This window comes from Anopheles cruzii, chromosome X (assembly GCF_943734635.1).
Source record: "Anopheles cruzii chromosome X, idAnoCruzAS_RS32_06, whole genome shotgun sequence".
NCBI classification, from domain to species: domain Eukaryota; kingdom Metazoa; phylum Arthropoda; class Insecta; order Diptera; family Culicidae; genus Anopheles; species Anopheles cruzii.
Window position 1 is genome coordinate 5,851,516 of NC_069143.1, and position 25,266 is coordinate 5,876,781.

Sequence of the window (25,266 nt, forward strand, 5' to 3'; positions counted from 1 at the left end):
TCGAACGCAATGTAAGCATCACCAAACACCAATAATGTAGATCTCAGTGATCAAACAAAGAACTGTAGACCGTCAATTTTTTACCACAATGGTGTACAGTGACCGCTGTTATGAAACAGCAGATCGCTTGCGATAGAGATATAGCTGATCGTTTCTCTGTTTAATGGGACAAACTAAAAGACAAAAAACCGTACCTATTTACGAAATCGCATTACGTTTTTTATTATAAACATAAAGAATTGGACAAAATATAAACACATGCATATTTCCACATAAAGGCCTTCAAATAACAAAGAAGGGTGCATTCGCTATGACATGCAGTGCGCGGCGTCGATCCTTAAGCATACTGCGCTGCAGGGTTCTCGCTTTCGGGACGCCCGCTAGTGATCCGGTAGTATGTATAAAGCAAATATAGACTAATAGAATAATCGCACAGTAATCGAATAATAAAGCACCCTCAGGCAACCAGGTGGCTTCAGAGTGATACGACCGCCGCCAGTAAAATAAAGCGGGAAGAACGAAACATTACACTTTGGCACGCTTTGGCAGGTGCAAATGTGGATAGAGGTATTTGGGGTGTGCGACCCGAGCCCAATCCGCCGCAACACGCGCACTCACACACTCATCATGATTTTTATAAGGTGCATAAATGTCTTTGCTCATCATGTATGGTAGTTGCTCTACGCTACATTAAAATTTACGAAAAACCAAACAAAAATATAACGATAACTGCTATTGCGTGCAGTCGTTTATCTCCCATCTCGGATCGTGTTCCGTGTCTCTATTTCACATCTACTGTGTCATAGAAAAGCCTTTCTGGGCGCATAACGCTATCACTAACTTTGGCTGACCCATGGTACATGTCCCACCTCTTACTGGTAGAAGGGATAGATTGTCTGGCGTAGGGAAGCTGTTAGTGTTAGTACGAGAGAGAGAGAAAGAGAGATGTACGGTATCATGTTTTCATTCTCGGTAGTAGCTCTCCAAGAACGCTTCCCCCGTTGATTGTAGTTTACTGCTACAACCAAGGAATATATGACATTCCGGGGCTTCCTCCTTGCGCTATTCGCTCTCTCTCAGTTATGTTCCTGCTGGAGCGTTTTACTGTTCTTCGTGGTGGCCACCACGTCCGACGTGCTGGCAGAAGTTGCGGGGGAGGCGCTGGTGGACACGGTCGGTAGTGTTGCTTCCTTCGTTTGGGTCACGGATCCACTTTCGATCGACTGCCGTTTCTCGTTGATGAAGTTCAGATACTGAGTCAGGCGCAGTACGGCAATAAGCGTCGCAACGTAGTCCCGAACGTCTTCCTTTCGCAACGACTTCACTTGCTTCGAAACGGTGCGGTAGACACGCCGGGCCACTTTGTTCGAGAGACGACCGACCGTCTGGACGGTGTGCAGCACTGGGTCATCCTTGGCAGAGATTGGCACTGCGTGAAGAGCAAGCGAGAGAATGGTTCAAGTAGCAGAGTCCATGGCTCAAGTGGTAACAGAATTTAGAAAATGCAAAAAAACGACTTCTTACCGTTATCGTCATCGGCGTCAGTTTCCGGCTTGGGGAAGTAGTAGTCAAGCAATCGTTCTGCAAGCTGAGCGGTAGTATCCACGCCGTTTACCGCCAGGCTACCGTACTGGGTTGCCAGCACCTCGTTAGCTTTCTTCCACGACAGGTCTTTCAGCGAAGCGGCCCGCTGCTGTGAGGCAGAGCGCAGCTCACATACCTTCTCGATGTGCGGCTTAACTGTTTCGATGACGCGGGTACGTGCCTGTTGATAGATCTCGGCCGGTTGCTCCTTGATGATTGGTGCGTTTACCTCCAACTTGTCGATGCCTTTGACGAGTGTCTGGTCTACCAGTTGCAGTGGACGATCGAGCCGTTGCACCAGCGGTGCGGAGATAGTAACGGCCCGGTACACAACATCTTCGGCCGTCCCAAGCGCCCAACTAAGCAATGGATTTGAATCTAAAGGCGAGAAAACCAAAATCAAATAACTTTATTACGATCAAAAATGGACGTTATTTTATTTTAAATTAAATCTTCCGCTACAGTTTCTCAGTCACGAACTCAGGTTCTTTTCAAGGAGTGGATGATTCAAATAGGGAAGGCATGACAACAAACCTTTGACCGCTAAACAGAGTATGCTAAATGGCATCACGAAAATGACCGCCACTTGCTAATTATTCCTGTTCCATGTGGTGTGAGAACCATTTCATACTTCAAATATTTTTCACTGCTTTCACAACACAGCGATATTGTCATGGCGATTACAGCATGGAACATTACAAAGTTCTCACAATCGTTTCAAATTCCATTAACTACGACGTGGCAGAATTAAACATCACTTAGACGCTCAGTGATGAAAGATTAGGTGCATACTCCTTTGAGTATGCTTTGTCACACCTAGGGAAGAGATAAACTACATGATTGTAGGCCCTGCGCCGCCTGTGGTGTAGATACAGAAGTTTCCGTAAAAGCTGAATGCACTATACTCAGGGTGCACGCTGATAAGACGGTTACTTGAGTTTATTATATAGTATACCCAGCAGAGTAGAGTTTGTGAGCCCGGCAAAGTAGATTGAAAAGCCGTACATACGAACGAAGCAGACATTTTTTTACTCCTGAAATGGCTTCCAAATCGGTTCGAGATCTGATTGCCGCAATAACGTCGTCCCACATTACGACCTGTTCTGAGTGTTCGTGTTCAATTATTAGCGTGTCAGATAGGTTGTACAGGTACGGATGTTACACCCTCTAATAACTGTCTACACCTTTGACATTTTACAACTTCGTTTCTCTGCCACGGAGATGAAGGCCTAGTCAGCAAGATTCAATCAAACCTAAGTGGCACCTTCGACCATAATCATGGTCTAGGTCTAGTGAGTGTATGGATGACACACACCAGCAACTTTACAACATTCCCCGTCCAAGTGGTAATTTAGCCACCCGCTGATCTGCACAGACTACATGTACAGAAACAATGTAAAATCGAAATCTCAAGGTCAACCGGATAACTACGACACTGCATTAAGTCATAACGTGATGCAGGGAAACCGTACTTAAAAGAAGCCACCTCGCGGTATGAAAGTGGAAATACATTACAAAATGGAACCTCAGCTGTGAGGAACACTCGCAGCGTCATGGCGTCCACGGCTGATAATGGCGTGTGCGCCATGTGCTATCAGTACTTTTCGTACGACGGGCCTACACGATCGGTCGCCGGGTAAAAGGCAAAACGATTTTCCTGCGGTATAAGCTTTGACACTAAGCTTACGCATCGCAGCAAAAGAGCCGACAGCCGAAAAGAGTCACCCTTCCCGGTCAGAATCCTTTTCTCGTCGTGATGTAACACAATCGCCAGTTACACGTGCTTCTGAGTTCTGCTTTCTCACTTGCTCTAATTTACTGTACCTATCCTGCATCACTTGGCCAACGGGGCCGCAGGGGCCGGGCGGCCATTGTCGAGCATGGCCCGAGAGAGAGAGAGGGAGGGAGGGAGAGAGAAAGACAAAATGGCTCAGAGCGAGACTCCGGCTGGAACCTGGCTGGCTCTGGGAGAGAGATCGATAAGTGAAATGACCTCCGCTTACCGGTGGTGTCAAACGAATTCCGCGGCGGGGCTTACCTTTCACGCGGCCGTACACGTTCTGCGTTTGCTGCCAGGTTGCGTCGACCACCGGCAGCTTCAGCATCCGGTCTAGTGATTCGAGATGCGGCAACAGTGCCGCTGCGCTTGACGGTGCCCCATCGGTGTCGTTGCTTGGAGCGGTAGCATTCCCGTTGCAGTTTTCCTGCACTTTGGACGACATATTTCCGTTTTTAGCGTAGCGTGCAAAAACTCGAGCGCTGCTTATTCGACTCGACAGTCAAGAAACAAATCAATTACAACGCGAAAAAACGGAACGAACAAAAAATGTGGGATTCACTCGAAAGATCACTCTGTGTTTGACACGAATTTTTAACTGGATAACTGTTGCGCACTGCGCTTCGGGGTTCGGGAGCTCTTCGACTGCGCTCAACTGCAATGCTGAACTTCCGCGAGTGGAGTGAGCGTTCGAGCGGCAAAGAAAACGACGATAACGAACGTATATAGTGCACCCAGCGCGCACACACCTCCTAACCAGACACTTGTGCTACACGCACACCACCTCAGCGAGCGTGTGCCGACGTGGTCTTCTTGTGGTCTTGCTCGCGCTCGCTAGCGAAGCTGCTTGCCGAAGACGTATACGGCGACAACGATCACACACGGCAGCAGCGCTTTGATCGCGAGGCTTCGTTTGCTTGTGTGTGGGTACACGCAACCCCGAGAATCGCATGCGAGAAGTGTGATTGTTGAACTTTTGTTTTGTCTCCTTTCGGTTGCGCGGAGTTTGCTGTCCTTTACTGGTATAGCTGTTACTCACTGCTCCCGATCGTTAAAGGAAAACGCACTCTTGTCGGCTGCGGGGCTGTTACTCTGATGGTGTCGCCTTTATAGCTATCATACCTTTTTATACCACGACCACCGCACGCGGCACGCTCTTATCAATTAAAGACAGTTGAGCCCGCCGCGCTTTTTCTTTAGCAAGACCGAGCCTGGTGCTATCTCTTTGGTTACCAAATTGCTTAAAATGTAATAAAACCTAAAACAATGAAAAAGCAATCGCACTCGGAATGCGGTGCACACTACAAGGTACCCATGGACCGTGTAATGGTATACGTGATGGCGAAAGCTTTTGACGTATGTTTTTATTCTGCTGTCATGATCTTCATGAATTTCATGATCAAGCTCGGCATTTGCCGGTTTTTCTAACGTAAAAGCGCGATCGGCTTTCAACTGTCTTTACTATGAATGGCCCCGAACAACGGGTTGCCCATGTATGCTTCCAGTCCCATGACACACGTACGTGACACACATGCACGCAGAGGGACACAATAGCAAACTCACACACAGGAAAGAGTTGCGAGTAAATGTTGGCGTTACTTTATTGGAAGCTTAGATAATGAATACGTTCGATCCTGCGCTTCTTTGGGCTAGGTTCGAGTTGCCGGTCAAAGGTCACAACAGTAAAAACCCATCTTTGCTTCGAAGCTTCGAGTGAAGCCTTCGAGACCTTTGACCTGCGCCAATCGAACCACTCAGCGGTATTTACAGTCGAGATACTGGCTGGGGCGACCGATTACACACTGATTGCAAAGTCTATGACTATACCTATGCCATAGACTTCACCACCACCACCACCACCACCACTAACAGTGTCGCGTCTGTTCGAAGTCCAAACACAGTCGACAAAGTCACATACAATCGAGCCCCGGCGAGGTCAAAACATGGCGCGAAGCACTTCTAAATGTACGTAGAAAGTTTCGGCTTTCGTTTGGACTGCATGCCTGGCGCACAGAATGCTAATCTTCCGGTACGGGTAGAGAAGAGAGAGAAAAAAAGAATCTCACACGATAGTTGAGGTCCCGCGCGATGCGATTACATGCATTGGTGGCCATCGGCGGCGAGTCAGCCTGATCCCGATGACCCCAGCTGGCTTTCCTGCGTCGTGCGCTAATCTATCAGCTCATGCGTCCCAGCGCGAGGCCTGTGATTTGTCACATGACCCGGGCATGTGGCAAACCACCCCAGTGGGCAAACTTGGCGTTTCTGGACTTCCGTCGTTATATTTGACACGATGGCTCTTATGGGAGCCACGCCTGCATTCCAAACAGTAACTTTGATAACACGCAACTCACCTCCACACTGATTTAGCCGATGACTGAGCTTCCACTCAGTAGCAACATCTGCCAAAAAAGATGATTTTCTGGTTGGTGGTTTAAGTTTTCCTACTCCTGCAACCCAAAGTTCCATCTGAAAACCCTCAAAGCCCGGCCCTTTTTGGGTTCACTTTAAGGGACTAGCCTGTTTGTGTATTCTCGGAATCTACGGAATCACAGTGCGCAGTACAGCACTAACGATTGCTGAGCAGTACCACGTTATCAAACGTGGTACATTCTTCCTAACGTTTGTGAATGATTGTTTGCAGGCATCTCAAAGTAACAAATTTATTCTCCGGCGAACAAACTACGATCTGCATATTGTTACCGATGACTTGACGCCACGTGCTTGACGTGGTAGTTAAACTGAAGGCTTTAATTGATAGAAACGTTTAATAGCTTCAATACCACGTGCTACAGTTACATAAAACACACATATTTCCAACATGTTCCGAGCGAGCAAGTCAGTCTATTCCTAAAATACAAAACCCCACGATGGCGGAATGGCCTTCCCGCCCGGGATGTGTCGAGTTGCTAAGGCATTGGCGTTTAGTGTTCGAAATGGAAAGGTTTCTTCTAGTCTACTCTACTCAAAAGCCCACAAGTCCACATGACGGCGGCGTGTGAATTACGGCAGACATTAGCCTTCGTACCTTCGTCGCGTGGTTCCGGCAGCTACATTCAGGCCGCGTTTTTACATGCTTTTCACCAGAAAGCCAGAATATCGACCAGTGGCGGCGGCAGGCAGTGGCAGACACATACACGGGCGCAGGGTAGCCTACCGCATCCTGTACATGCGATGTAATCCTCGACCTACCTACGGCACTGCGGCGGTCTGACAGTGTGTGCGTTTCCATCAAGCAGCCGCCGGGCGAGTCATCGGCGGCCAAGCGCACGTCGTCAACCCGAAAGACCTGATACCTACAGGCGCGCGCGGTGGACTTTGAGCCCGTGAGCAACGAGTGGTGCGCAATTGCGTCAACCAAGCTCGACGTAAGAACGTAGGTCTCTCGGTTCAGGAAGGTTCGCGGCTTGTTCTTCGGTTGCAAGGCATCCCGGCGTCGATGTGATGTGATCGACACTATCGATGTGAATCCGTTTGTCGCTGCGTTCGCTAGTAACTGTGCTATTGCGCTGCCTCGTATCGTACCCTGCCCGTACAAGTCTATCATCGCACGGCATGACTTGGCCATGATTGACCTTTGACCGTAACAGCTTTTTACGATAGCGGAGGCCGTACCTTCGGAGGCCAGCTAAATTCTGAACTAGGACAATTTTATCAGCACACCATTAGAATATTGCTTACTTACGATTTTTGATTTTTAGACGATTGAACTACAGCATGTCATTGAAATTCAACCATATTGGCCACGATGTGGTGCTTCCGAAAAATTGGAACACTCCCTATCTTAGCCCGAAATTTGTGCACAACAGGCGAGAGAAAGGCTCAAATTTGAACACGTGCTACATGATGGCACGAGATAAACGGATAATCTAACATTCGTAGGTAGTTTGGTAGAGTGAAAAAGGTAGAACAAATAGTAAAGTTAACAATTGAAATTAAAGTCGCATGAAAAACTTTAAAAGCTCATGCACGCTTTATTCACAAAACGCCTACCGGTATGCAATCTGCGTAACAAGTTTAATAATGCGCGCCAAAGGGTGGCAGGCGTGATTTTCAATAGCAACCGAACGGAACGAAGAACCTACAGTCTTACGAACGGCCAAGAGCAGATGCACGAAATCGGTCGGCAGTGGAGAAAATCGAATGGAAAGCAAGGCTACGATTTTGAAAGTCTCCCCGTAATATGCCGGTACGATCAAGGGCAAGCTTTACAGTCCAGCGTGGTGGAATGAGTGACTGCTGCAAACTTGCCGCGGTGGTTTAGGTTAGCAGAGGTTAGTCTTATTGACTAGCGGCATTGTTCTACCGTTGGGACGGATCGGGTGCACTATCCAGGACTTTTGTAATAGAAATAGAAACAACACCCGTCGGTAATTGCTTCCATAACGTGTGGACTCGAGTGACATAGTCCTCTTCTTTCTTCCTCCCAGTGAACAATTTTGAGTGCCCGAGCTACCCCTCGGCCTGAGGAAGGGATGAGGAAGGCTGAAACCGAACCCCCTCTGCCTGCGACGAGGAAGAGAAAAGACGGGCAGGCGGGCTCGTGAGGGTCCGCTCGTGGGCAGCGGCGGAAAAGAGCGGAGGAAACCACGAGAGGAGGGAGTTCCACGCGCGAGCTTGTGGGTTCAAATTACCTGGAGAGGAGGGGTGCCAGAGCCGAGAGGCAATACGAACGCGAGCTTGTGGGTTTCATTTACATGGGGAGGGAAGGGCGGAAGGGCCGAGCGTCGAGTCGGACACGAGCGTGTGGAAGACGAACGAATGCGGGAAAGGGAAAGGAATAGAAAAAAAGAGACAGCGAGGTCGAGAAAAAATCCCGAACTCTCTGATCGAACTTCAGTCTGTTTTAACTTCGAGTCTGTCCGGACTTAGAATTTTTGGTTGACCTCGCTCTGGCTTTCTCTATAAATTTATATTTTCTAAGTCCCCAGTGCAAAGTCTCCAGTGATGTGCATTTCGTTCCATCATGTTTGATCCTGATAAAATAATACAGGTAAGTTTATTGGACAGTGTTCCGTAATGTTCAAATAATGTGCAAAAGTTTTCACTTTGCTCGTTTCAGATGTCCAACTAAACTATGGATGGGATTCCAACACAAAACATGCAACAACAAGTGTCTGCGTCGTCATCAAGCATCATCCGCACCGCATCATACCGATAGTGAAAAGTGAGAGTGAGAGTGATCCAAAGAAAAGAGAGAAAAAATATACCGATTCGAAACCGACCAAACACGAACTATTTTATTTGGGGTCGGGATAGAAGAGAAAGAAAATGGGGGAATACAAAGAAGAGAGGGGACACATAGAAGAGAGGGAGAGAGACAAGGGGCACGCGCGAGAGAATTTAAACTGACAGTCGGGCGTTACGCCATTTCAAAGTTCGGACAAAGTCGAGAACGATTTGGCGAAGAAAATATACATAGGATTGTCTCCGAACTTTCAACGTAACTGTGAACTTTCGGCTCGGGCACTCAAAATTGTTCACTGGGCTCACCGTACATCAGTAACACCACGCACGCCGTAAGTTCGATTTTTAGCCATACTGCGCTGAGCGCCATTGCGCCAATTTACTGCACGAAAGTCTTAACGCACCACAGAACCGTGACAGGGTCCCGGAAGTCGCAGGCACACCGGTACTTCACCGAAAAAGACTGTGAGGGAGAAGTTATAAGACGTGTGCGCGAAAATCGTGCTCGCTCGAGTCGGGTCGGGCCCACGTTAACCCAAGGACAGGATTGAAAGTGTTCGCGACAGGGCCGTATATTAGGCCAAACATAACATCTAATCGAAACCGCAAGCTTGCCGTTTTCTCCGAAAAAGGCCTCCACAACAACCGAAACTATTTTCGAGCCCAGTCCTCGGTAGACAAGTGGGGCTCATGCTGCGTGTTCCGCGCCGCGTCAGTAGTAGCATGTCTGCCCTGACTGGTGAACGACTGGCTAACACACTGCGTCTGGTGCCGTATATTGTGGTTGCTACCGAGTGTAACTAGAGTGACTGGTGCCCCGGCAGCTATTACTATACTGGCTGCTATACTACATACTACGGACAGAAACAAACAATCCAATGATTCAGAAGTGAACATCAAGCATCCAGGAACGTCCAGGCATTACGATCAACCGGCACGCCATCAACTAACCTTCTGCAACAAAACGTGATCTACCAAATAAACTTCGAACACTAGCCAAAGCTTTTAGTGCTTAAAAATGAAATTCGCATTCGGTCGTTCACTAGTTCTTGCTCGGTTCCGGAAGAATAGCCTCTGTGGAAGCAGAAGTTCTAGTCGCTGATGTTCGCAACAAAAAGCAACATACCGGACCGGTGAGACATCGCTTGACATTCTCCTTTCGTTCTCTGGCGTGCTGGCGTGTAACAAACAAAGAGATATGTGCTCTAGACGTCCGACTTAGGGGGTATATAGTAGTGCTATTTCCACGCGGTTAGTGTTCGCATTTTTTAACCTTTGTCTCCGTCTCCGTCTTCGGACATACAGGACGAATCTGCGCGTGCCAATAGGCTATGAAGTGTGTGTAATTGTCTGTGTTCCTGGGGAGGCTGCTCGTCGGTGATCGAGAATGAGAATAAAACTGCCCAGCACCGTTGCGGAGTCGAGTGTTTATTGCGAGTAACTCGCGGCGACTGCGGGATTCCGTGAGTAACAATGTGGCACCGTGAACAGCTGACGCCGGCTCCGATTGGCAGACCGATCGGTTGGTTGTTGAGTTGGCTGCTATTAGTGGCAGTGGTTCCCGGCATCTCCTGTGCGCTACGCTTAAACTACTTCATTGTGAGCGATGAATCGTTCGATCCTGGTTTCAGCCTTCACCCAGACTGGGGCGATGAAGCGCTCGATCGCGACAGCGACGCCCGTAGGGAGAATGGCCTGGGCCAAAGTTTAGGCAATACTAGCTTGAAGTTGACAACCGATTCCCGGAGTGCCCCCTACGCAATTATCGACCAGTTTTCGGACACTGGCACAAAAGACGTGGACCTGGAAGACCTAATGAAGAAGCAGCCTCTTCTGCGCCACTCAGCGAACGATGAGTTTTTGGTGAGTATTATCGCAGCAACCAGTAGCGATAATAGTAGTGAATATGAGAAAACTAGTAACCGCACGTACGGATTCGTTTCATCGTTAAGGATTGTGTAGCTCCACCTCAGAATGCAGGAAATTAAATTAAAAAGACACGCTGCATCGCAAATGTGTCTTGGTGGGAAGATGGTCTGAAGCGAAGATGGTCATTCCCACCACTAGATTGATCCAAAGTGCCATTATAAAACTCACAACGTTCGTAATCCGCATTGGCTTTGTCGATCTGACATTTTCTTCTAGGTACCGTTCGACGAAGTAAACGATAGCAGCACGGGCAGCCACTATTTCCTGTCATCGGTGCCTCAAACGCAAGGTAAGCAAGACAGGGCCCTGCTGCAGGTTAACGATGGCAGAAGAATCCTGATAACACCCAGCCCTTTGTGCCTCTCATTTCAGAACTTCTGCGCGCATCGTTGCAGCGGTTCAGGGAGAACCGGAAGATCGAGGCGTACCAAAATGGTGCTACTTGGTCACCAATTGGCAGTGGTCGGCAGCGGCCTGCAGTGCAGCGTCGGCCAGTGTTGCGCCACTTTCGTCCACACCTCGTCAACACTGCCAAAGGGTTGCGCAATATACCAGCGCTACTAAATGATGGTGAGCTGCTGCATGCACCGAACAACGCGCCAGAGACTGGCGGCGGACACGCCACGCCACGCAAACCGAACCAGTCGATCGCCGAAGTTAGCAATACCGATCGTCCAGCTGGAACTGGAGCGATCAACATCCTGTTCAACAACTTCAAGTGGAAACTTAAAGCCATCTATCCGGGCACTGTTTGGTGCGGCGATGGGAACCAAGCGAAGAGCGAGGACGACATTGGGTTCTTCTACCTCACCGACAGTTGCTGTCGAGCGCACGATCTCTGCCCAATCACGATCGCGGCCGGCGAGCAGTTCAATCGTCTGCGAAACAATGGCCATTTTACCCGGTACGTATCTTATTGGACGGCCAGGAAGTCCGAACAGATCCTGCTGATCCGCGACTGTCCTATTGTGCCTTCTCAAACAGCGCGCACTGTGACTGCGACAAGCAGTTCTACAACTGTCTGAAGAGCGCCAACACCTTGGTGTCGCGGCAGATCGGCTACACCTACTTTAACCTGCTGAAGCCGCGGTGCTTTCGCTTCGAGCATCCGAAGGTCAATTGCACCAGAAGGTAATAAAGAAGGTAATTTTGTACTTCCAGCTCAATCCCGCACTGATCTACGCACGCTTTCTTCTGTTTCTGTTCTGTAGAAGTAAAGGCAAATGCTTGACTTACGTGGTCGACGAACAGCAACCAAAGAAGTGGCAGTGGTTCGACAATCTTATTTTCTAGGCTCCTGGATATCTCTTCGGCTCCTGTGGAATTAGCCGTACTGTGGAATCAGCCATCCTGTGGAATCAGCCATACTGTGGAACCATCAGCGGTGGGTTGGGCGGTTGAGCGGTGGGAATTAGATAACCTAAACACAATCTCCCAAAATGCCCTATTGAAAATCAGGTCTACTAGCTTGAACAGGACCATTTTCTTATTATTACTGAGTTTTGTTTGTTTTCGTATTTATGCACCTCAATCTTCGTTCCAAATCATTCCGGTTGGCTGGGGATGTTCTTTGTTGAACACCGGCAAGTACCAAACAGTAAAAAATCACGAATATTTTGCAGCCACGCAATGCAGTGCCACTGCGTACGCTCAAACCATTGTGTTCTTTATTGCTTCGTGCAACGAAGAATAACCCCAACAGGTAGAACACCCGTCAGTGTACTTTGGCCGATCCATGCCCGTATACTTGAGGCACACAGCCGAAAACCCGATCCGCATCCACATCCGTCACTGCGTAAACGCGGTGACATCGCTCATCCGGTACACCTCCTATTGCAGGAGGACGAACAATTCATTGGACAGCGGTGGTGTCAACAACAATAGCTGCCAGAAGGAGAGGACGTCTTCGCCAGCGGAAGCGACGAGCGGCAGAGGAAGCGCCTACGCACCATTATCTGCTGGCAGGATGAATGGATCACTGCAGGATAGTGACCAGATGCCAACCGATACCAGCGGCGGGATTCCAGAGCTATTTCGGGTGTTGCTTGCTGGGTCCGGAAGAAACATGGACACGGTGAATTCCTCTTGTCTAAGGCTCGGGCAATGGATTTTTCGAAGAGTACCTACTCGTTAAAGGGTTTGCACAATCCTCCAGTTGTGCCTGTTGCTCTGGTACTGCCGGAAATCAGCAGAAAATGTCATGTTCTACGGTTCCAGCGAACTGCTGGTGAATAGCGGACACTCTGTACTAACGCCGGAAACCGTCGCTGGTAATTGAAATTCCAGCTAATGCCACATATAGAAATAGCGTCGATAGAGTAGTCGGTAACGCTCGTCGTTGTCACGCAGCTAGCCATGGGTTCGATTCCCGAGAGGCCCTCAACCCCGCCCATTAAAACCACATTGATACAAGAAGCAACATAAGATTAACATTGTCCCTGTTGCAGACCTAGGCTGCTCAGCGGTTGTAGCCGGATAAGAAGAAGAAGAAAAGACCTTGCTTCACTTACGTACTCTATTGAAGGTCACGCAAGCTCACTCACCCTGGTGCCACCCAATAGTCACGGTCCACCTGGCGCAATGGTTGCAATGGTTTCACCCACCGGTACGGTACAATCTCTCCGTTTGTGGGAAAATCCGTCTCCAGTTAACTACGTATAGGTCTGGGTACATTCCCTGGCTTCCCTGAGTCTATTCATACTTTAGAATTCAAGGTGACCTTCGGGTCAATTTTGTTGCGATATGTTCCAACAACATCATGGCTTGCTCATATGCCAATCGAGTCTGTGTGTGTGTGTGTGTGTAACAGAGGCACTTCTTTCCGTAAGTAAATCAGCAGATTTTACGTGTTCCTCCTTCCTTTCCCCAGGAAATTTCAATAAACAGTTGTATGCCGGCGGTTGTTATTTTTGTGTGAAATTTAAAACCTTTTTGAGGATGTTTCCGATGGATGGGATTTGTGTCAAGTATTTAGCACCGCTTTGTTGTACAATTTAATCTCATAATAATCGCTTCGTTTCAAACGAATGGAACAAACAAACAAACAGTGAAAACAATTATTTAAGTGTGAAATGTTAGCTTTAAAACGAGCATACCCTTGCAACTGTATGATCGATACTTCACGACACATCGATGACTGTCAAGCCATCTACCGAGAAAATAATCGATTATTTTTTAGCCAACCTACTATTTATACTGATCTCTAGCAAAGTTTTGGGCTAGCAAGCTAGCAAGCGACATGATGACCAGCGACAAGCAAGCGTGCTATAAGACTTTAGAAAATCTTGTTTGTTCAATCAAAGATGACCTTTGCCTGCACATCTATCCCCACAATATCTGATGTGATGATGTGCGTGTGTTTTTCGAGTGTTTTTATGCTCGATTCGTCTGTTATCAGCCATGCTGCAACCACCACTTGTTGTATTCAGTATAAAACACACTACGAAGTGCCCGTGGGCTTTTCGGCTTAGTAGGCTCTGTGGTACCAAAAACCTTACAGCTACGCTCTAGACAAAAGTGCTAGTTACTTGTAGCCGTTGCAGCTGGGGATTTCGAGGGGCCAACGAAAACGATGATGTTGCAAATATCTGTTTGGCAGCCTCTATAGTCGATAGTTCGCCAGTCGCACATCAGTTACCACACGCATCAACCAGCGTACGGTTGTGTTTCGCCCGAGCTTGATCGCGCCGTAAATTCATAGGTTTCTATCGAAAGCCCGAAAAACGTGAAAAGCTTGCAACATTCCATCGCACCATGGCCGGTAGTCCCTTCGACAACATCAATCCCGAAGTGTACCGCGCGTACGTCTTCTGGTCGGCGGTTTTGCTAGTGAAGCTGTTCTGCATGGCTCCGTTGACCGCCTTCAATAGGTTTAAGAATAAGGTAGGTAACTAATGTCAAACGACATCGGATTCAGGCTGGGCGTGCCTTGTCTTGTAAAACGCGGTCCGAACTGCCGGGAAGAGTCGTCTCGTAAATAGCATGCAGCATCGATCAACTTTTGGCTGACTTCGAAGGGTTTGAATAATTCATGCTGCTTGAAAGGTAGCCTCGTTAACCCCACAGTTACGGCAGCCTGACACACAGTGTCGTCTAGCTTAAGGTGATACCTGCTATTTCATAAATACGGCCCAGTCCGTTCGTCTAAGAAAAAAAAACAAACAATTAAACTGCCATCTCGATCTGGCAACGAGGAGTGACAAAGCGTGCCACACCTTTGTTGTATAAAGTCCGGGCCGTCGTGGACAACATGACAGCGCGTGTACAACACACCATGCAGTTAGGTTAGTGATGACGGCAGCAATTCTTGGAACTGCGTTAAGGATAATCCAGCCAGCAAAAAAAAATCTCGCCTGCAACTTTGATCGGCATCACTAACACAATTGCATGACGATGGCTGTCAGTATCAACTCTATATTTGAAAAATGAAGAACCGCGCGTATCTGGTGAGCACGGAGGATACGTAATTGTGCATACGTGGTGCTGTTTGTGATTTTACGAACGATTAGGTATTGCCCGGACTTCATATACTCAAGGTATTAGTACTAGGCAACTGTCTTTCGATAGGAAGTGTAAATATTATGTAATTTTTACGCAAGGGTGCTATTTGAGCAAGTCACGCTACTCACAAGGGGTGGATAATAATTATGTATTATCTGGAAACGCTGGCATGTCGACCTACCGGACTATTTGCTTGTATTTGTATTTGAATACAATGTAACGTTTATCGATTAACTCAAAGTTCAAAATACGAAGTGCAGATGATCGCTTTTTTTAAGAAACGATGATTTTTGAAAGCGTTGAAGAAAGGGGTGGACAGGGGTTGGAGAAGCACTTTCCATGTTTGGTCCATTTGTCCATCTTTCCCATCTTTTCAAGCTTACTAATACTAATTTCAAATTAATATGATAGTGCGGAGAAAGATCGCTGCTTAAAAACAACAACAACAACAATAATAACAAGAATATTAATAATATATGTTTTAAATGTTCCCTTACTGTCGACCACGGCTCCGTCAGGTGTGCTTCTTCACTACCCCTTCAGCGAGAAGGAGATAGAAAGGCAAGCTTTCACATGGATCTTTCTCGCGCTCGCGCTTGTCGAATTTATTGTCGATTTTTTTATGTTGTTACCTTGCCTGGCTCCAACGGCTTTAAGAGAGAAATTCCACACGAACCTGCTTCCGACATGCTCCGAATGCCATAGGTTTTGGTGGGCAGTCTAAGGTTTGATCTTGCGTACAGCGCATCGTCGATCGCGGCAACGTACTCACGATGGCAACAGCGCTGTTCGAAACGATTAACGAAGTCACGCTCAGAGCGTATCTCTTCTGGAGTGCCGTGTTGTTGGTGAAGATGCTGCTCATGACACCATTTACCTCGATAACTCGCGTCCGAAAGATGGTATTTCGTTCGTAATGTACACAGTGGCAAAGAACACTGACGTGCAGACTTTTTAATACGATACGATACGATACGATAGTGTGGATCGAATCCCTGCAAAACGACCTACTATATTGATGTTATTGTTAACGATTCTAATCGAATTGGATCCGTTACCGTTCTTTCAGGCATTCGCTAACCCAGAAGATACCAATGCTATCAGCAGGAAGCTGAAGCCCAAATTGGACGATCCCGATGTAGAGCGTGTGCGAAGGTAAGCCAGAGCCAAACATTCCGTATTCACGGTAATATGTCTTTTTGCAAACCATCTGCTTGCAGGGCCCACCTGAACGACCTCGAGAACATTCTGCCGTTCTTCGTCGTCGGTTTCCTGTACCTGCTCACCGATCCGGTACCGTTCCTGGCAATCAATCTCTTCCGGCTGGTGGCCGTGTCGCGCATTGTGCACACCCTCGTCTACGCGGTCTTTGTCGTGCCTCAGCCGGCCCGGTTTCTGGCGTACATGGGCGCCATGGGGCCAACCGCGTACATGGCGTTCCAAACACTTTTGCACTTCTTGTAGTGGGTGCTGCGACCAGCGCTCCTACCTGTCCTACGGTGGTGGTATGTCTCCACGAATGATTGATGTAATATCGTTGATAATAAAATCAGGCGCCATTTGGGCACGAAATTAGCCATCGGGAATTTGAACTTGGAAACTGAAACACTTAAAACGATGATCTTAAATGAATTTCTTTGTAGGCATCATTGTAATGTGTTTAAAAGGTAATCTTATTGATAGAGCACCTAGAGCTGACGGGATATGATTTCGGAACAGCGACGTATTTTAACAATACAGTCCCGGGGTCAAATTGTATCCAGGTCCGTGACTGTTGAGTTGTCTGCTGGACACTTCGTACGGCGACTTAAACTTAGTCCCTGCGAGATGTTAATCGCAGATTAGGAAGACTCGGTTTCTATTGGTGATGACCTACTATGGCCCTAGTGGGGGCGTGATGCAACGTACATTAAAATACCAGTACTATACGCGCCAGAATTGGGAGTCTTATTTGCAACATTATGCAAGCATAGGATGTATTCGACAAGCATGCACGTGCATGCACCTGTTGAATTGATTTATCTTTTTGTTCTCAACTGACGGCGTTTTCTCAAACGGCGTGAAATTTGTTATAACAACTGTCTGAAGTTTTTTGACTACGAAGACTCCGAAAGAAAAAGGAAACCGTGGTAAACGGTCAGCCAACTTCGGCCGGTTCGGCCCGGAAATCGCACGCATATCATTGAATGAATTTTTCGCCGCACGGCACTCATTTCGCTTTCATTCTGTCGTCGATAATGTATGTGTGGACCATACAGTAAAAAAAAACATTTGTATAGAAATCCACACACACACACGGCCCTCACCGTTAACCGTGACTTGATGAAACATGTTGATTCATGTTTGCAATTGCGCGCGTGACGCGTTCGTGACTCTCTTCTGCAAGCGCGGGCTCGTGATATTCGAGTATTAGCTCCACAATGAACTCGGCCCTCGCTACTCTGGGTCAGTAGGTAATACTATTTGATGGTTTGGTAGTTGGAGGCCTGATCGTACAACCCAGCGAAAAGCATGAACTGCTCGGTAAAATAATTAAAATAATTCTTTTGGCTGCGCGAGCTTCAATTTCTTTGCACGGTGAATGATCAGTAATCCTAGTCCGTCGGTAGGCGTCTAAAAAAAATGTAACATTTACTTGTACTCGGATTTTGAAACCATAATAATATATCATCTTACACTTGCTGCTTTCACCTGTAAAGGAAAGGGTGGGGACGGAGCGAGCGAGACCGCCGGGGAACGGATTTTGAACGCATGTACCTTGTGTATACATGCGGCTCTCATGAGTACCACCGTCGCACCCGTCCGTCGCGTTGGTCAATATTACGATGAATCATGCAAGGTATGGACGTAAAATCCCGCCGTAACGACGAATGAACACTCTCTCACGGATCCGTCGAGCCGTCATTAGACAGGGCCGTTGATAAAAGCATGGACACACCGCTGTGCTGCAATTATACCGCTGCCGGCTGGATTCGGTTGCACAAGCGATCCGGTGTCTTAGAATTACCTCTCGACACATCTTGGTGCCTTCTTGCATTGCGTGGTGCAATAATTTTTCAAAAGTGATCGTGCGTTTATGAATCGGGTGCAGAAGGTGGTTGGGAGGTGCATTGTGCGTGCAGCAAATTCCTCGATATCAAGTACTCCGATCACATTTATGCGGATTTATCCGTTGGAATACTGTGTGTGATCTAATTGTGAAGCAAACACTGCACGTGAACAGAAAAGTGTTCGACGAAGCCGGGGAAAAACCACCGGAGTTGGTTCACTTCTGCCGCCTGAACAAGCCATAATTGAGATTGCTAGCATTGGTTTATCTTGTCTGTCGAAACAATAGAACACATTTGATATTTTGTCGACAGAGGGATAAAGCCATTGTTGCAATGTTAAACCAGCGATATCGTTACCGGTGCCAACGCTCAACAACACAGCGTCATTCAACCGTAGCCATAGCTATCCCAAAGGCTTCCAGGTCAAAACTGGTAAGATTCGTTGATCTCCGTCGATCACTTAAAACCCGTCGAACGCTTTTTTTTCACAAAAAGTGCCTCGACCAACCGCGATATCCTGGTACCTGGTATGTAAATGGTTAAAGGTAAAAAAAGCACAGGTGTTTCATCATTCCTGGCCGGCTATCAATTCTAGTTTGCAGACTGTGATCCTTCCAGAAGCTCAATAACTGCATCTACCGTTGCGCGCATCCGTGACGCTATGATCTATCTATCGCGTGCTATCGATATTATCTAGCGTCGATACGATCTATGTTGGCTCTAGTCTAAGTTGTCGGCAAAGTTGGAGTAAGTAGCGTCGGCGAGGGCTTCGTTCGTATCCGCACGCGGTTTCATACGGATCGAATCGAGTGGTTGGCTGCAGTGTGTGTAGCATTGCACGAGGACGTTACGGGCAACTTTTCGAAATTCAAACGGGCTTGTTCTTTCGCTGCCGGAAGCCGGTGGATAGTGCTCGGCATGGCTCCTGCTGGACAAACCCCTTACGTATTCTCGGGCAATTTGGTGGGGTTCACTCGGAACATCCCATGCACAAGGGGCACATGATAATATTGCGCGAAATTGCGTCATCGTGAATGCCTCACGGAGTGCGGTTCGCTGTTAGTCATGGAACCCGTGCTTCTCTGCGAAGGTTGCGTGGACAAGAGGGTGGTTAACTACAAGGCCTCCGTTGCATTATGTTCGAAACACTCTGGAGAACTTCTTTGATCAATCAATCCGCAGTGACGTTCTCTGAACACTGGGTGGCGTTAGGTCTTGCACCTCTGCCACCCCCCTCCCATCCCCCCTCCGCCAATCACCCCCGTGCATTGCCGCTTGCGCTTTGCATTGCATGTATGTCAAAATGCAGCGGAATGTTAAAAAAAAAATGTTTAAGTCCCAGTACTAATCGGCTGATTAATGGGGAAGCCACTTTTAACTTGGCAGTTGTGCTTGTCACTAGTCTTTTGGATTTCTCAACGTTCGCAAATGGAGAAGTTATTGTTAACCAATCGTGTTCTTGTGAATCGCACGAGATGTATTCGAAAACTATTTCTTTCGTTTGCTCACTTTTTCCTGTGTGCGTCTCAGGCGACTCCTGGCGGGAGCTATTGTTGAAGCTTAAAGCGATGCGTTGCTCTTGTTTCGCTTATGACAAACACGTTCGAACACGTCATTCTCGTTTCCCGGTAACGACGCTCAAAGGCACGATGATTCAGCCTCAAACCCGCTTCGCTCTCCCGTTTCAACGTGTAACGACGAGTTACTCATCAGCTGTTTTGCTGCTCTGCGCGCTTGTGACGTTCATTTCAACGAGAGTTCGTAATGATGACGCAGCACCATGCGACTTGATTTCGCAGCAAGCTAGAAAGATGATGAAAGCGCTTCCTTCCTGCCGATGTCGCATTTGTCAGAATGTTGCGTTTGATCGGTTTCTTCGATACCTTGTGCAGCAGCCATCCGATTTTCTTGGGGTCGCGTTTAATTTCGTGCGTCGATAGGCGGCTGCGCTCATAAAATTTGACCTACTGATGCTCGTACTGGTAAATATCAATAACAGTTGTCGTCGTTCGTAATGTCGAAATGTGATTACTTGATTGTTTTCACATCAAGGATCTATTACCTTTCTGATGACGTATAACATAGGTACATTCTCGTTTGAAGACCGTGCAAACGATCGCTTTATAGTCTATCTGGAGAGCCACACGAAGCGAAAAAAAACGATTTCACATTAATCTTTAACGTCAAATCGTTTATGAGTGTGCGGATTCATATACGATTTGACATAAGTGGGATCGATTTGACATTTTTACGCTCGGATTTACGGTTCGTCTGGCCCTCCAGTATGAACGTATATAAAAATGAATGTTTGTACCGCTTTTTCTCCAAAAATACTGAACCATTCCACGTGAAATTTTGCACAGCGTAGTTTCGTGACACCGGACAGAGAATGGGAAAGTTTAACTCTCCCAAACGTCCCATGACGGGCAAAGGGAAGCCGGAGGGGTGAGGCTGGGGTGGGGAGGAGGCTGGGCGGGTGGATCGTTAGCCCAATTCGTCTTCTTAGTTAGTCTTCTTACGAGCCAGACAGAAGGAGTTTGCCTCCACCCACCGGTGTACCGTCCGGAGAGACTCCTCGGTAGCGACCACGCTGGATGCTCGCACGATCAACACTATGTCGTCAACGAAGCCTACGATTTTTTTTAACTTTTTATGGCCGTTCCAACCGTTGCGTCTTTTCAATAAATAGGAGTCATAACATGTTACAAAAACAGATTTACCAAAATAAGAAAAGGGAATTACCAATTAAAGAATATATGTAAATGTCATTTTATCTTACAACAAACAATGTAGTTGGTTATAAGGCATTGTAGGTACATCGCATGGTTGTAATCAGAGCAAAATATAAGAAAACCGCAGCTTAACCACACAAACAATGTATGGTTGATAGTTAAGGCTTGTTTCAGTTTAAAACTTCCATTTATTTGTTTTAAATTCCTACATTCAAACCACGATGTATCGGTTTAGAGCGGTTGGCTTAAACGCAGACCACGCTAATTTGTTTTCAAACCCACAGGACCCCACGGTCTGCGAAAAAACAAGAGGGAAAGTAAAATCTTCAAACTAAACAGGAATCGATTACAGGAGCTCAATGAGTGTAAAACGTGAAAAGAATGATCCCCCATTAAACGATCGTGTCGTCCATTGGACCAGCCCCTTGGTACCAAACATCACCGCACGAGAGGTCACCGGGCACATTAGTTATCACTAAACGAAATTGCGGTTTGTCTGAAACGCTTATTTCCTGTACTCGCGGTTGTACCGCCGAACCTCAAACTACAGCTACTATTCGGGACAGCGGAAAGCACCAAGAGCACCAAACGCGGCCAAAACGCATGAGGTAGGCTGAACAAGGCTGGATAGCGGAGCCCCGCATGTGGCAGCTCTGGATCCAGATCTGGGGGTTCAACCAAACCACACATCTCCGCTTGTTTGCTAACCGCAAACCGACCTATACAAATAAGCGCCCAGCTTGTTATGTCGCTGGTGAGGCACCAACACCAAGGTTGTGCGGCCAGTGGCCGATAGGTTTTTAAGGCGCATGGAATACGGCAGCAGCACTCATTTGATTGCCTATAATCCCAACAACAACATCAGTTGATTGCTGGTCGCAGAGTTTGGGACAGCGAAATCCCTGCGAATTGATCAGTTAGACCGTTGCTCTACACCTCAAGTGTGACCGTTGTGTTGACCTCCGAATATCGATACCATTGACAGCTGTAGGTTTGATCGTTTAAGGGTCGTAACCAGATAAAATTAAAATAGAAGTGTTACAAAAGTGTCATCGGACAGCAAAAGTTCAGTCAACCACAGCAATGGCAAGCGGTAGCCACAGAGGATGTCCCATGGGCGATCATGCGCATCATGTGACGAATGGGAAACCATCGGTTGATCAGGATCCAATGGCACATTTTGTTAGGCCGGATGCCCCATCGCGCTGCACGTGGTCCCTGGGAACGCAAGAGCCAAGCCCCCATCACCATCAGCCTCTGTAAGTAGACTTTCACATACGAAGGTGTGCTGTGTCAATGTACTGTGTGGAGGTTCTTCCAAATGTTTATTCTTTGTATGGCTCAGAAGTGCTTGATCTCTGTACAAAATCAGTTGCGTACTGATATCGCCGAAACTAGCAAACGTAAACCCAGGCGATACTAAGTCGAGGCTGTTCTGTTAATTTAAAATACATAAACAACGGACACCAACATAAATGCATGGCGAAGGCTGGTAGTATCAACTCTACATAAAAAATGAAGTACATAAAAAATCAATGAATAGTTTTTGTTGTGTTGTTGACGATTTTTATGTGTTTTTAACGAACAGACCATCCCGATTAGGTATCACCCGTACTTCATGTACGCAAAAGGCGGTGGCGCCAGTACGTAATAGATTCTTTCTCTGTAATGCCAATGGCCTAAGAATCATCTGAGCCATTGTGTGCTTAACTTTTAACTCCCTTCAATGCGTTATCGCCAACTTATAGCGACGAATATCGCCAAATGTCCAATTGGTAAACAAGGGAGGCATGAATTTTTATGTCCCTGCCGGACAATAATATTAAAAGCTTCCCAAAACTAATATGCTTAATGCCACAATACAGCTTAAAGTGTCTGAAGCACGATGGTCTAAAACTACGAAAAATAATCTCGATTTGGGGTTAAAGGGTGGCTGTCCCTGTCGCGCACAAACTTCCTCGACCGTGCTCTCAGTCTGCTTCTAACTGAACGGCACGTGTTATTGGCCCTCCCGGTTCCTACATTCTGAGTGTAAACAGTTTATTTTCGCCTTGGCTACTACTACATAGTGGGGGCATGTTGTTTGTTGCAGGGTTTGCTACCCAATTGCTAATCGCAAACACTTGTTCTTTTCCTTCTTCCATCAAAATACAAAACAATCATGTAATTCCAAGCTCTTTATCTGACAAACGATACTTTAAAGTTCATCACCGAAGAGGGCGCACCGAAACAGCTGTTCAGTAATGCTGCTCGGGGCTACTCCGAGGTGAATGGTTGGCTACTGCAGAGATGTTTGCTGATTGGTTATCTGTAGTAACCTACCACACCACGCTGTAATGTTTTTAAACTGAAATTAAATTGTTGTACTTCTGTCTAACCCTGTACCTTTTGCTGAACAAAGATTGATACATGTATCATAGAAAGTTGTATTCAAAATCAAAGAATAATAGCAAATATAGCCATCGGGAAAATGTGGAGTATCCAATGTTTTTGTAATTCTTTTTCCAGCGTCCAAAAATCGAGTGTACTTTCGTCGATTTTGGAAGCCGTTGGCGGGACACCGTTGGTAAAACTGAATAAAATTCCACAGTCATTCGGGCTGAAGTGTAATGTTTGTGAGTATTCGCGCAGATTGCTTTTTTTCACAGGGATATAACCAGCTCGCCCAATACGCTCTTTCTATGATATCTGATTTCAAACCAACCTAGATGCAAAATGTGAGTTCCTCAATCCAGGCGGCTCTGTCAAGGACAGAATCGGCGTGCGCATGGTGCTGGAAGCGGAACGCAAAGGTCTACTGAAGCCTGGCTGCACAATTATTGAGCCGACGTCCGGCAACACTGGTATCGGATTGGCAATGGCGGCCGCCGCGAAGGGCTACCATTGTATCATCGTGATGCCGGAGAAAATGTCGAACGAAAAAGTTGACACCCTAAAGGCGCTCGGAGCGGAAGTAATCCGCACTCCCACGGAGGCCGCATTCGACTCACCGGAAGGGCTGATCGCGGTTTCACAGCGACTCCAGCGTTCGATACCGGACTCGATCATTCTCGACCAATACCGGAACGCCGGTAACCCGCTGGCGCACTACGACGGTACGGGGGCAGAAATCGTAGAACAACTGGGTGGCAACGTGGACATGGTCGTCATCGGTACTGGTACCGGTGGTACCATGACTGGTATCGGGCGCAAAATCAAGGAGTCATGTCCTTCCTGTAAGGTGATCGCTGCTGATCCGGAGGGATCGATTTTAGCCGAACCAGAGGAGCTTAACCGAACGGACGTCAACTTTTACGAGGTCGAGGGTGTTGGGTACGACTTTCTTCCAACGGTGCTTGACCGCGGTGTCGTCGACAGATGGTACAAGTTCAATGATCGCGCCGCATTGCCACTGGCACGTCGTTTGATTCGAGAAGAAGGACTGTTGTGTGGCGGCAGTAGCGGTGGTAATCTATTCGTGGCGCTCGAGGCGGCCAAAGGCCTGACGGAGGAACAAAACTGTGTCGTGATTCTTCCGGACAACATCCGCAACTACCTCACGAAGTTCGTCTCAGATAACTGGATGGAGGCTCGTGCTTTCAAGCAGTCCATCAATGTACACAATCACACGTGGGTAGTAACAGTGTCTTAGGAACGACGCCTTTGGAGGAAAACTATGGAATACATCTTTCTCATGCTTTCCTTCTCGAATTCAGGTGGTGGAATGAGAAGATATCCTCCATCAATATATCGACCCCTATTACAGTGAACGACAACACCTGCATCGAAGACGCTATTGCTCTGTTGAAGCAACATAAAATGAATCAAGTTGCGGTACTAGACCGCGTGGGGTAAGAGAGTGTCGCCTAAAAGAACCTAGCCAAAACTGAGCAATGCTACTGCATTTCATTTTCCAGTGCAATCAATGGCGTCATCTATTTGCCCAATCTGATGAGTAAGCTGTTGAATTGCCTAGCAAAACCGACCGATTCAATTCGGCGCGCTATATTCAAGCAGTTTGTCAAAGTTGACCATCAAGAAACCATTGGCAGAACGTCGCGCATTTTGGAAAAGGATGCTTTCGTCGTGGTCACCCGCAAGGAGCGATCTGGTAAACCGAAGATTGGCAGAGCAGTCTAGTATCGTAACTTGCTTAAGACTTTTCTTTTTTCTCATTGTTCGTTTTCACAGAAACCAAGCAGCAAGAATTGCTGGTGGGAATTCTTACGCAACAGGACATATTTGATTTTGTGGTTGGCCAATTGAACAGTGTTGCCAATGGTAAATGAAACGATAAAAGGGATAATGTTGTTACTTTCTATTCCAACTACATGAAACAACTCAACGGGTGTACGTCCGTTTTACGTTACGAAACTGTACCTTCTTATCGTCAGATGAGTGAAGCGGTATCATTCTGCGCATTTTAATAAAGACTACGCAATATCACTTTCAACATTCTCGTTTATGATGAGTTAGTTTACGAAGTTACATCAAAGGAGTTTCTGTTTCATGCCATGCCTCATGATCA

At 47.2% G+C, this 25,266-nt stretch overlaps 4 protein-coding genes across 6 annotated transcripts; 3 read left to right on the top strand and 1 right to left on the bottom strand.

The window, feature by feature from the left end:
* Positions 1–203: 203 nt before the first annotated feature.
* LOC128274017 (lipid storage droplets surface-binding protein 2) lies at positions 204–4,060 on the bottom strand. The gene is made up of 3 exons (XM_053012103.1): positions 3,623–4,060; positions 1,525–1,962; positions 204–1,429 (listed from the first exon to the last, which is right to left on the bottom strand). Exons 1-3 carry the CDS (start codon positions 3,804–3,806, stop codon positions 1,077–1,079), a joined length of 975 nt encoding a protein of 324 aa, XP_052868063.1. The 5' UTR covers positions 3,807–4,060; the 3' UTR covers positions 204–1,076.
* A 5,961-nt stretch (positions 4,061–10,021) lies between these two features.
* LOC128278160 (uncharacterized) lies at positions 10,022–12,366 on the top strand. Its single transcript, XM_053016831.1, has 6 exons — positions 10,022–10,411; positions 10,694–10,802; positions 10,850–11,381; positions 11,462–11,608; positions 11,689–11,861; positions 12,317–12,366. The coding sequence occupies exons 1-5, from the start codon at positions 10,022–10,024 to the stop codon at positions 11,768–11,770; spliced, it is 1,260 nt and encodes a 419-aa protein (XP_052872791.1). The 3' UTR covers positions 11,771–11,861; positions 12,317–12,366.
* Positions 12,367–13,178: 812 nt separating this feature from the next.
* Positions 13,179–16,556, top strand: LOC128270655 (microsomal glutathione S-transferase 1-like). 3 transcript variants are annotated; one of them, XM_053008074.1, is made up of 3 exons: positions 13,179–13,300; positions 16,047–16,132; positions 16,198–16,556. In XM_053008074.1, the coding sequence occupies exons 1-3, from the start codon at positions 13,220–13,222 to the stop codon at positions 16,439–16,441; spliced, it is 411 nt and encodes a 136-aa protein (XP_052864034.1). In that variant the 5' UTR covers positions 13,179–13,219; the 3' UTR covers positions 16,442–16,556. The 3 variants fall into 3 exon arrangements, with proteins under 3 accessions (XP_052864034.1, XP_052864028.1, XP_052864042.1); XM_053008068.1 differs by lacking the exon at positions 13,179–13,300 and adding an exon at positions 13,925–14,359; XM_053008082.1 differs by lacking the exon at positions 13,179–13,300 and adding an exon at positions 15,776–15,879.
* A 5,072-nt stretch (positions 16,557–21,628) lies between these two features.
* On the top strand, positions 21,629–25,171 carry LOC128272590 (cystathionine beta-synthase-like protein). The gene is made up of 6 exons (XM_053010429.1): positions 21,629–22,018; positions 23,268–23,374; positions 23,468–24,368; positions 24,455–24,589; positions 24,656–24,849; positions 24,930–25,171. The coding sequence occupies exons 1-6, from the start codon at positions 21,843–21,845 to the stop codon at positions 25,025–25,027; spliced, it is 1,611 nt and encodes a 536-aa protein (XP_052866389.1). The 5' UTR covers positions 21,629–21,842; the 3' UTR covers positions 25,028–25,171.
* The last annotated feature ends 95 nt before the right edge of the window (positions 25,172–25,266 follow it).